This window comes from Choristoneura fumiferana, chromosome 17 (genome assembly GCF_025370935.1).
Source record: "Choristoneura fumiferana chromosome 17, NRCan_CFum_1, whole genome shotgun sequence".
Lineage (NCBI taxonomy): Eukaryota > Metazoa > Arthropoda > Insecta > Lepidoptera > Tortricidae > Choristoneura > Choristoneura fumiferana.
The window spans coordinates 16,610,209-16,623,448 of NC_133488.1; the positions used below are offsets into that span (position 1 = coordinate 16,610,209).

At 38.2% G+C, this 13,240-nt stretch overlaps 1 protein-coding gene across 1 annotated transcript; it reads left to right on the forward strand.

Moving 5' to 3' along the window:
• Positions 1-56: 56 nt before the first annotated feature.
• LOC141436997 (dynein regulatory complex protein 10-like) lies at positions 57-11,753 on the forward strand. The gene is made up of 11 exons (XM_074100158.1): positions 57-145; positions 980-1,127; positions 2,718-2,962; positions 3,330-3,437; positions 3,511-3,528; positions 4,905-5,064; positions 7,242-7,377; positions 7,456-7,605; positions 7,975-8,104; positions 8,696-8,866; positions 10,986-11,753. Exons 2-11 carry the CDS (start codon positions 983-985, stop codon positions 11,067-11,069), a joined length of 1,347 nt encoding a protein of 448 aa, XP_073956259.1. The 5' UTR covers positions 57-145; positions 980-982; the 3' UTR covers positions 11,070-11,753.
• Positions 11,754-13,240: the final 1,487 nt, after the last annotated feature.

Consider the following 13,240-nt stretch of genomic DNA (forward strand, 5'->3'; position numbering starts at 1 on the left):
TTTTGTTGCCATAGCGACTAAACATTTAGTAGTTTTCTTGTTGCTATGGACGCGACGTAAGTTTAGGTACTTATGTGACGCAAGCGAAATACTGTATGGAATTAGAGTTTTTGTTTTTATTAGAAGATTTCAAAAGTTCCACAAGGTAAGCCTAAATGCATCGTTTGTCTTCAAGTCAAAATATCACATTGACACATAGGTACTGATCTTTATATGTATTATATCTACTTGTGTGTACATAATCGCAACTTACTTTTACTTACTTACTTTACTACTTACACAATCCTTACTGATAAATGTTTACCTATTCTAAATCATATTATGCAAAATATTTATTTTAATATCCGGAAATACCGCGGGATAAGTCCGCCTTTGTGTCTATACTTAACACTAATGGTTTTTAACACCCGACGCAAAAAGAGGGCCCGCTATGTGTGCCTGTGTATCTGTGTGTCTGTGTGTGTGTCTGTCTGTGGTAGGTACCGTAGCTCTTAAACGGATGGACCGATTTGAATGCGGTTTTTTTTTAAATCAGGTTTTCTAGCGATGGTTCTTAGACATGTTTCATCAAAATCGGTTGGGCGTTTTTGAGATATTGAACTTAAGTGACAAAGTCGGGGTTTTCCAACTTTTTGTTGGTTAGGTAAGTTTCTAACCTTTTTGTATAGTATTAGGGTAGGGCACGGGGGGGGGCGACCACCCAGGGCGCCGGACTGAAAGGGGCGCCTGAAGCCTATACCTCTACAAAAATCCCAAAAGTTGGAGGCGCTGTGGAAATCACGCCCAGGGAGTGCTAAAACCAGCACTGTAAAGTAAAGAGTACCTATGAACAAAAAACAAACAATATGTACTCGTATGATATATCCTACTCCTAATGTAATTTATAAATAGGTATTCATTTAATTATAATGAACATTTAGAATCATTAAATAAAATTATGAATAGGTATTAATAATCGCTATGTATGATTGGACCCTAGACGATGGACGCCCAATCTGCCCGATCTGCCCAATCTGCCCTCTCCGGGTCCACGCTGACCCCGTCTAACTTCTCTGGCAGTTCCCGTACAGTCAGCAGCTGGTCCAGGGTCACCGAGGAAGAGGAGCGGGATTATACCCAGGACAACTGTACGTAATCATTATCATTAAGCAGAGGGTCGTGGGTTTAAACCGCGGCTCGCACCTCTGAGTTATTCGAAATTCATGTGCGGAATTACATTTGAAATTTACCACGAGCTTTGCGGTGAAGGAAAACATCGTGAGGAAACCCGTACGAAGCGATTCAATGGTGCGTGCAAAGTTCCCAATCCGCACTGGGCCCGCGTGGGAACTATGGCCCAAGCCCTCTTGTTCTGAGAGGAGGCCTGTGCCCAGCAGTGGGACGTATATAGGCTGGGATGATGATGATGATGGTGACCGTCATCATCATTGATGATTTCTTGGTTGAGGTCATAAGACAAGCTTTTGCCTCATTAATTTTATGCCTTATATAGTACATACAATAACATATTATGCAATGACAGCTCAAAGTTTGAAATTTCGTTTCATAGTATATGTATGTACTAGGATGGTACTAGCAACGTCCACTTTCTGTAAAAAGTATCCGTAACATTTTTGCCTTTTTCGTTAGGTCAGACAGAAACAAATTGCTAGCATTAAAGTAGTTTAGGTTAGAAGTGCGACTTCACAAAGAAACGAACTGCATGGTACCAGTAGAATTGGTTGGGATAAAACTGCGACCCCTCCCCCACACAAAAAATATTTGCTACCTACCAGAAAGAAGTAGGTCCGGTTAGTTGCTTTTCTTCACGTTAGGTACAGTTTATTTTGTTTACGAAACAATTATATCCGATCCCACTATAATATTATAAATGAGAAAGTTTGTAGTTCTGTTTGTTTGATTGTTTGTTACCTCATCACGTCTAGCCGCTTAACCGATTTAGATGAAATTCGGTATACTTACAGATCTTTGAGTCCCGGGAAAGGACATAGGATAGTTTTCATCTCGGAAAATATCATAGTTTTACGCACACGGAGTCACAGGCAATTTTGTAACCGAAAACTTACACTAAGGGCACAGGGGTCCAGGCGCGAAGGAACTCGTAAACGAGATTTCTTCGCGCTTGGTAAAGACGACTCGCGACCAGAAAGCAGCCAGCTATTTCCGCCAACGTTTGATTGAGCCTGGCCATTCAACGCGGACACGCCGCCTGTTTATGAAAGATATTTTTTTGTTTTAAACTAAAGATAAATCAAAAACTCAATTAAATAAAACAATAATTTATGATTGGTTTTTTGGAGTCTTTTTGTATTTTTTATTTCAACTCCAAATTTGTTACTTTTACGGGTATCCCGTGAAACCATATCGAAAATACAAACTAAGACATGGATGCACAGAAAAACCAGAAAAAGAGACCTGCTGCGTGCTATAACCCCTACACCACTGCTGGTCTCTTTTTCTGGTTTTTCTGTGCATCCATGTCTTAGTTTGTATTTTCGATAAAACAATAATTTGCTATTACCTATCCATCCGCATCGTACTTGGCCCAAACATACCCATCACCCTGCATTGCCCCGCTATATGACCAACGAGATCTGCAGAACCAATTAGGTACGACCCGGAACATGGTCACCGACCGAGGGGTTTTTGTTTGGATGTTTATTAGTTCTTTACTTAGGTATTTATGAAATGGTAAAATAAACAAATGTTATTTCCAGCTCTATCTCCGATTGATCTGGAAGCCTTGATTCAAACGGAGCGGATAACCAAGATCCTGGACGAGTGTGTGTACAAGACGCGGCTAGCGATCTGCTTGCCAGAACTCGTAAAAGAGTTCAATACCCTCAGCTCTATACTCTCCAGTGAAAACATGGATGACCTGGTTTTCATATTCGAGCAGTACGACAATCCACTAGTATCCAGCAGCCTGCTGAATATGGATGCTATGGAAGAGATTAAAGCGGTGAGTTTTAATTATAATGTGAGTTGTTAGCTATCGGGCGGATTTACAGAGATAACTATTTAAACAGGAACAAGTCGCGAACAAAAAAATATTAAGTGATTTTTTTTTATAATTAAGTATAGATACTTTCCAAACAATCATCATTTATTTATATTTACATTCGTAATTTGGTTAAAAAAATATGTGAATAAAAACGTGTGTGCATTATTAATAAGAGAAGCAAAAAAACTACATCGATTGTGTAATATAATGCAAACTAAACTATTTATCCTACATCAAATAACTACTTAGTAGTTTCATTACTTATCGTTAAGTCACCGACTATATTTTTAATTACTGTACCTTTCTTATTTTTTTACCAATTCAGGGAGAAGTTACCCTCAAAAATCGCCTTAATCCTGAGCTTGGTCACCTGATGTACATCATGAACAGCTACCCAGCCTTGAAGCCAAAAGTGGAAGAAATGATTGAAGAGGTAAGGAAATGCTTTCAACAATAACTATCTTATTCGACGTACGGCATTACTAAATAAATTGTATGTTTTTCAGATGAAACTTCAATATCAGGTAAAGTCTACGGGTAAAGTAGGTACATTACGATCGGGGTGACAACAATATCGACGATAATAATATTTATTTATTTATTTGTTAGCATTAAATTGCACCTAACAATACCATTTTACCTATAAGGTGTAGCTAAATATTTACATACATAAAAAAATAACATTACATAAAGCATTCGTAATACAAATTAAAACATTTACATCACATAAAGTCATCCATAAGAAATATTATAATAATTATTGCCAATAAGTATACATGAACTTTAATTTACGGAACAATAGTATTAAATGTCATTTCATTTTCCCGTACACCAAGGGTTATTAATTATTATTATTATGTAGTTAGTATTTCAGGGCAGAGCTCGCTAAATTGTGCTTCTTATTTCGTCTATTAACGGTAACTTCTGACTAATGAGTTATTTATAAAACTGGAATGTTTTTTTTAACTTGGACCTAACCCTGGCATCCAAATATTCTGTTTAGCCTTCTGTGCCATGGACAGTAGAAACTTATCACGGTTTTTCCAGGTTTTTCCCGACACTATGTGCCACTTACTCAAACTTGCCTTGCAGCGTTAACCATACCTACAATAAATAAATAAATATCAAGGAAACTTGACACCAATTTTGTCCTAGTTCCAAACTAAGCAAAGCTTGTACTATGGATACTAGGCGACAGATAAACATACTTAAATAGATAAATACATACTTAAATACATATTAAATATCCAAGACACGTGAACAAACATTCGTATTATCCATAAATACCTGCCCCGGCCGGAAATCGAACCCGGGACCTCAAGCTTCGTAGTCAGCTTCTCTAACCACTTGGACATCCGGCCGTCTCCAATAACTCCGAGTTAACTATTAACTCAGACTTAAGTAGTAGCTGCTCTGTCTTAAATTAGAAGAACTGTCACCCTCGTCTCAGGTTTAATGGTTATTACAATTTTTAATTTAGAACCGTGTAATATCTTACACGGTTCTAAATTAAACGTGTCGATTTGTGCCATTCAGCAATTATTTCGTACTAGTGTTTACCCGCGGTTTCGTACGCGTAACCCATTAAAATCAACAGTTGAATTGAAATTCCGAAATTTACTAAATTCCAATGGGAATTCTCAAAAAATATGTCGTGGATTTCATTAACGTTGTACAATATGATATAACTCAGTGCCAAATCTCATGACCCTGAACCCAGTGGTTGAAATTTCGAGATATTATCCCTATCCCGTGGGAATATCGGGATAAAAGTATTCCAGACCTCTACTATCTACATACCATATTTCATCCAAATCTGTCCAGCCATTTTAGCGTGAAGGAGTAACAAACATACACACACACGCATTTATAATATTAGTGGGAGGGATTTCTCCGTCAGGGTAAGCTACCGCCTGCTCTGGACTACCTCGTGGTTCTGGAGTGGTTCCGCGACCTGATGGTCCAGCAGCTGTCCACTTCGGCTGCCGAAGAACTGGCCGCCAAGTTCACTACCAGGAGACTCGAGGCCCACAATGCTAAGCTGATTGATAAGATTAAAGGTAGGTTCCGAGTTTGTTTTAAACATTAAAGGTCAGTGCTAATTAGATCCACCCGGCACCGGATCAGCACCGCCTCGCCGCGAGCGGCTAGTATTCTTATGGATTTGTATGGGCATGCGCTCATTAGGTACATCAACTCCGTAGCGTCACCGGATCCACAGTAGAAAAAAGGAGCAGTATTTCGTCTCAGCAGCGTCCTTGATATAATTACCTACGCCGGCTCGGTACAACAACGCGCGATAGGGCTGCCTACTCTACTAACTGTCACTCTTCAGTTATGTATTTGATTTCATAATGTCACATGAAATTTAAAGTAGGAAAGGATTAGGAACTTTAGGAAATTTTACGTTTTGCAGGTGATAGGACCTTGTGCAAGGTCCGCCCGGATTGCTACCACCATTTTGCTCGCTAATCCTGCCGTGAAGCAGCAGTGCTTGCACTGTTGTGTTTCGGCGTGGAGAGTAAGACAGCCGGTGAAATAACTGGCACTTGAGGTATTCCATCTTAGGCCTCTAGGTTGGCAACGCATCTGCAATACCCTGGAGTTGCAGTTGTCTATGGGCGGTGGTGATCTCTTACCATCAGGAGACCCACTTGCTCGTTTGCCATCCAGTCGAATAAAAAAAAAATATATATTTTCAAAAACCACAAAACGTAATATGTTTAAAACGGTGTTATTTGGCTTAATTCATCACTACGTATATTTGTTACCTACAAATTAGTTACGGACAAGTATTTGCACCTCTTCTGGGATGTGCGAAAAGCTTTACTGTTGAATTTAAGAGTATAACAAATTCGCATTCTGATAAATAACTTCATAAGACACGTTTTTTATTATATTTTATTAGATGAATTTAAACATCCGTACACCGAACAATACTGATTATATCGACGTGACATAATTAGGTTCGTAATGAATGCGCGTGACTCCCGCGCCGACCGTACGTAACCGCGGAGCACTCGCGACTGATGGTTGCCGAGGTATGCTGAGAATTCGTGGCGCGTAGGTATAACTCGCATTCCGGCCGTTTGTATGAAGACGGCATACTGCTCTATTATTTATTCTGTGCCGGATCGCCTCGCTTGCGAGTTATCCACGCGCGGACGGCGAGAAGACCACTCGGTGATAGCTCACTGCTCACTGCTCGTACTCTTGCCTCGCGTGAACCGCGCGCGGTCGGCGTGGCGCTCCCCACCCTCATTTCTTAATAGACTACTCGGAAATTCGTGGACCACGCGGCCTTCACTCGTTGACCACGCGAGGTCCACTCGTTGTCAACGCAGCGTCCACCCTTAGACCAACTGTCGACAACGAGTGGATGCCGAAAGACGAGGTGCTGGTCGGCCGGGTGGCTCTAATGAGCTGTGACCTTAGAATGACAGGGGAGAAATAGAAAAGGGTTCATACTTTCTTTAAAGGCCAGCAACAACCATGACTCTCCTTGAGTTGTTGGTACGTGATCATTTCACATCAGAAACGCACATCTTCGTTTGTCTCCCTCTCAAAAAAAATATATCGGAATTTGATCAGTCATTTATGTATAAAGCACAGGGGGAATCAAAGGTAGTTAGCTTGTATTCATTTTTATGGCGTATATATTATGAAAATAACAGAGAAATCAATAAGAGAGACGCAGGTTGGTAAGACGGACACGTATCTGCAGGGCTACTACGAAACTCGAAGTTCGTGTCGTGCGGTCCCTCTGACACTTATACTATTTAATATGAGAGCGAGAGGGACCGCACGATACGAACTTCGAGTTTCGTAGAGTAGCCCTGCTGAATATCGAAAAATAATATATCTGAAGTTAAAAGTCGACGGTCGTCATAATATCGAATGTGGGTTAGGTTACGTTCGATATTTTGATCGTCGATATTTTAACCATCGATATTTCAATTTTCGATATTCAGATACGTGCCTGGTAAGACACACAACCAAAGGGGTTGCGACTTCTTACTGCTTGTCTGTAGAACGCATATAGGTACTTAAATTACCGGAATTGAGTCAGACAAACAGAAATGACCCTTTATCAACTATACCTACTTGCCTGACTTAAATTAATTACAGGAAGGCTTTATCATCGCTGCTATAACTAAAACATCCCCTGTCAAAATATACGTCCATTTCGAATTATATATTCTAGTACATATGTTGATTAACTTTATTTTATATTTAGAAATAACAGAAACGCTGACACGTGAAAACAGTGTGTTCGAGGCAAAGATGGCGGTCAAAAGGGAGAAGATTGAAAGTTTGGAGTCAGAGTTGAGTGTGCTCCAAGTTGATGCGGCTACCAAGCTAAAGGAGAAGATGTAAGACTTTTCTTATGATATGTCAGCAAAAATAGGCTCAAATTACGTTAAAGTACCTATTTTAACGTTTTCTTTCAGTTTGGACTCTGAAAGACAGATGGTTTTAGCGGGCCGTGCGCATGCGGCTAAAAATGACATCCTGCAAGAAGAGCAGGCAGAAATAAAACGCACTCACGACAATATGCTCGCGCTAAACGTAAAGAACGAGAAGAAGTTGAGGACTCGACGGTTTGTTGCAATAGTGTTAACAGACTGATTGAACCTGGCGTTAAGATTCCGTTAATTCTAGCTAACTTAACCTTACTGATGAACGCCTATTAAGCTTTTTGCTATGGATGAACCATTAGGTACACAAACAGTAGGGATTTGTACTTATTAAAAACTTTGGTTTGATGTGTTATATTGTGTGCGTTTGTCAAAAAACTTTTAATTGTATTTCTCATGCGCAATCAAAAATATTCTGTCCTCTGAAATCTACTAATCATATTATTCAAAAACTTCATGCATAAAAAAAATCTGTTTATTTTACTAAATATTTACCAATTGCTTACCAATGTTATTTTGCATTGAATCATATTATATTATAAATGTCTACAGGTTCAGAGTGGAATTACAGTTGCAGTCATGGATAAGCAAATACGACGTGGAAATGATGGACAAGCAGGCAGAACTCGACGACTTCCAGCAAAAGTATGAAGAAGAGATTGAGAAATGCAAAAAATTGGAGGTGACCTATTATAATAATTAGAACGGAAAATTTATGAATTTTGTCGAGATGACTGCATGTGATTTCTCAGATGCTAAGTATACATAAAAAAGGATTTACATTATATTATTTAGAAAATATAATTCGTGATGAAGAACAATAAAATTCTTGATCCTAAAAGGTGGTTTCTAAAAAATACAAATTAAAATAGGTACGAAAATGAGGAATGAGGGTGCAAAAATGTAGTGGAACGCAGAAAAACTGCAGGAGATGGTAATGGTTTTTCGTATCGACCAATCAGTTGCAAAGTAGGGATGGATATAATACGGCATAGTACAATACCTACATATAGCGTGCACGGGCACGAAAAATTGCCCCAATAAGATGCAAGTTACTTTACACTGATAAAAAAGAAAAAACATTTTACTTAGATGCGAAATTGTTGCCACGTTCAAGCATTTAACGTCAAAAATGTGATAAGTATATAGAATATGAAATACGTGGTGCCCTCATGAGATTATGACATACTCTATAATGCTCGCTTCTTTATTACTGTACTGATCTGTATGTAAATAAAAATAACACTTGAATTTATTTAAATTTACGCTACAGGAGATGATAGGAGCTCAGAACATAGAGTACATCCCACTGATGGCGGAGCGGGAGGCGGAGTACCAAAAGGAGATGATGGAGAAAATGGAGAAGTTCCGCATGGAGCACGCTGCGAGGGTCCTGCAGGGCGCCTGGAGAAGGGTACTGGCCAACAGAGCTGAGAAAAAAAAGGTGAGAACTAACTGTCGCACTCATAAACAAATTTATTGTTATTTATAATTTACAGAACACACATTCATATTGAAAATTACAAAAAATAAAAATAAATAACCTTAGACAACTTAACCGTAACCGTAAATGTACAAAGAGAATGTAGGTATAAATAAAATCATAAAAGGAAAACCTTGCCCAAAAGATCTGCCTGTGGAAGAGTTCCCATGACGCTGGCGGCATTGCCCCTTTGGACTGCCAGTGCCGTCTGTTGTGATAAGCATGCGACAGCTTTTGAGCCCCTGAGGCACCAATCGACCGGGACGACAGGGCCCTTATAAAAGATTTGATGTCGGCTGACCATCTTGTACAACTAATCTAAAAGTTAGGATTATTTAAATCTGAGTAGGTACGGCAGTACGAATAAAAACATGCTAATCGTTAATTATGTTGTATGTACATACACCAAATAAAAGCTAAAATTGCTAAAATTGACTCCGCTACCGCTTGGTAACGTTTCGTGTGCTCTGCCTACCCCGTTTGGGAATACAGGCGTGATGTTTGTGTGTGGGTGTGTACATACACATGTTATATTGTGTTCGGGCGGTCGGACAGCCCTCCGGATAAAAATTGTACTAACTCCGATTACTTACTCAATTCAATTACACATATTTACATGTTGTCAAGTAGTTAGTTTGTTTATAACAAAGATTGGTTAATTTTACAAAATCTTTTTGTATTCAACGTACTTATTCTGTCTTTCAGCTCATTGTGTTCTTTTTTTACTTTAATTCTGACTTTCGCTATTTCTGGTAACAATAATTCCGAGGTTTCACTTTTTGGGATACATAATTCATCAAACACAATGTCAGCTTTGTCGTTTTCAGAGTCAGTCATAAAATTTATAATTGCATTATCGGACCAGTACTTTTCTTTCACTGCTTCCTTGGGTCTAACAGATACTCTGACTTCGTAATATGTTCTCGGTGGTAAATCTCGAGCATCTGACTGCTACATCCTCGGCTATTGCATGCCTCCATGACAAAAGGAAGCGTTTCATTATCGAAGTCAGGAGCATGACTCTCGAAACGGTTTTTAAAATCCCAGATACACTTGAACGAAGATGCAAAAGGACCAGCATATATTCCGCATATTAGTTGTCGCACGAGAATCTTTCTTTCTGTCCTTTATATAAAGTAAGTTAAATTGGCATTTGATGTCTGATGATGTCCAAGTGCAAATAATGTAGTCTAGGTTTATTGATGTACAACTAAAATGTTTGGCCTCTGGCAACAGCATAGTGGCGGGCGCTGCGTGTGTGACGGTTGTTCTTCGTGTTTTAATTAATTATTATGGTTGTTGTTTTCCTCTTGTAATTTGAATAATTTATAATCTTTTGGTTTTCCTGCAAACAGGAAAAACCTCAAAATTTGTAATATCAAAAACATTGCTTAATAATAAAATTAACATTAGTTTATTTTTTGTGTCTTTAATGTCTTTTTTGTATAATTTGAATTTTAAAGCGCATTGGTTTTACTGTTATGCTGTTTGCTGTAATTTTTTTTATTGGCAAATAAATAAATAATTTTTCCTCTATTAATATTTTAAGAACAACACATTTCAAACTAGGTACATATATATTTTTAACTATTAATATTAATATTAAAACGCTTATTTACACGCAGCAAAAAGGAAAAGGTAAAAAGGGAAAGAAGAAAGCCTAATTCAACCTGAATGACATTTTTTTTTCTCAATAAAATATCTAATCTAATACGATCGTGTTCATTCATTTTGACCCTCAACTCTTCCGGCTCTGTTGATTTTCAGGGTTCCGTATCTCAGTTGGCAAAAACGGGACCCTTATATACATACAATCACTTTCTTGTCACTCGCACATTATCTAGTGGAAACGCAGCCTTAGGCAATGTTTCATAATTTCAATGCAATAATAACCCCGAAACGAGTAATTTTCAGTGGACAACCCCTTACCCCCTGTGTGTGGTACCCCCTTAGGACAAAAGTAGGTCTTACGGTAGTTTTTTCCTCGGAAAATTGCGTTGTTCTCGCGGGATATCGATAAATGAATTCTGCAAAGACGGAGTCGCAGGCAATCACTAGTATTTAATAAATTTGATTTCAGCTGAGGAAAATTCAAAAAAGGATGATTGCCGAAGCCGAAGCTGTGCTTAAAAAACAGAAAGCGAAGAAGAAAGGGAAAAAGTGAATTTTGAAGACCAATTCCTACCCAAATGTGTTATTTGCAATGATTTTGTTTATTTATAAAAATAGTTAGTTATACATTATGTTGGTCTCTTCTATTAACCGCATCAATCATCCACCAACACAGCAGCAATGAGTGAACGGTTATATAAAAACTTGTATATAAATGTTTATAAATAATGGACCGATTTTTTGTTATAGTTGTGTTAAAAATACAATAATAGAATTTGCTACCATTAAAATAATAGTACATTACTACAGAGGCCGCCAAACAGCGTATTGTCGGCCGAGTAGTTATAGATGGGCGAGTGTTGATATATGATAAACTCATATCGGAACCGATAACAATTATTTGAATTGAAAACCATTCATTTTAGGATATAAACCGTATAAATATTTGTTGTTTTTTCTATTCCCGCCAAATTACTCCTTCAGCTACTCGTATTATTTTTGTTAGCTGGTTCGGGTTAATGTTTTTGCCACCAAATCTTGAAATGGTTTTATTTATTAAAAATGACAATACCTTATTAATTGGTTATTTGAATAAATTATTAACAATAAATGTCAATCCTTGTTTATTATATTCAATACCTGATTTAATCCAATTATATATTTTTTTCATTGGCAGTATGCCATAGATAGTCAATAAAAGAAATAAAACCCACTGAAACAAAACACAGTCTCTTTACAGGCCATGGCCGGCAATGTCGTATGAAATTCCATTACCATCCTCTTTTCAGATTATTGAGATTATCCGATCCGATATCAGTATCGGACGCCGATATGATATCGGGGCAACTAAATTGTATGAAATATGTAGGTACCTGTCTTTCATATTGTCCGGCCCGACATCGGATATCGGAGCCGATACATATGTTGGCGGCACCATCGGACGCCTTCTGTGCTATACGTGTATCTAGGTAAATTTTCTCTGTGCGCAGAGTCGATTGCGTGGCGGCCATGAGTATCGTTCGGAAAGTGAAAACAGCACATGGTGTCGGCTATCGGGTGTCGACCATCGTCTTTCGATACCGATGTTGGATCGAAAAAGAGCGTTTTCACATCATCCGATCCGATATCGGTATCGGACGACGATGGACGACACCCGATAGCCGATACCTACCATGTGCTGTTTTCACATATTTCCGACAAAATTGTTCCAATACGGTCGGCTCAAAATGGGCGCCATGCACCGGGCTCTGCGCACACAGAGACAATTTAGATACACACGTAGCACTATCACACAATACAAACATTATCAGACAGACAGCCCACGGGCGTCGCCAACATATGTTACTAACTGCCAATAATTTGTTACTAAATCCTAAGAAAAACTAAATGTATTAAATTCTCGTTGATAAATTCATCTAGCTCGAATTCAGTTTCTAATATAAAGTTAAATGGTCAAACTATTGAATTTGTAAAATCAACAGTATTTTTAGGAATAACGCTCGATTCTAAACTACAGTGGGGACCTCACGTCACAGCAATCGCGGGTAGATTGAGCTCTGCTGCTTTTGCAGTTTGGAAAATACGGCAGCTAACCGATGTGGCGACGGCACGGTTGGTGTATTTTGCTTACTTTAATAGCATTATTTCGTACGGCCTTATTTTATGGGGATCTGCTGCAGACATTGAGTCAATTTTTATCTTACAAAAGAGAGCAATTAGAGCAATTTATAATTTGAAGACGCGTGAATCTTTAAGATCTTTTTTTAAGGAAACAGATATCCTAACCCTTTATGTTTTTGAAATAATCATGTATGTTAGGAAGAACATATGTGATTTTCCCACTAACGTCGATAAGCCAAAGGCTACTAGAAACACAGGGAAGCTTAAAGTTCCATCTTACAGACTGGCTAAAACCAAAAAGTCTTTTCTGGGAAATTGCATACGTTTTTATAATAAAATTCCAAAAAATATTACAAATGAAACGGATACAAAATTCAGATCTATTGTCAAGAAGACATTAATATCAAAGGCGTATTATAAAGTTAATGATTATATCATGGACAGGGATATTTGGAAATAATTCCGATCCGCATTAGCGATCCCTTCAAATAGCGAACCTACTGTGTTAAAAATAAAGTTGTGTTAAATACTTGTGATGTATACATATCATTTAATAATATTGTAAATCTGTTTTAAAAATATATATATATACCTCGTTGAGTT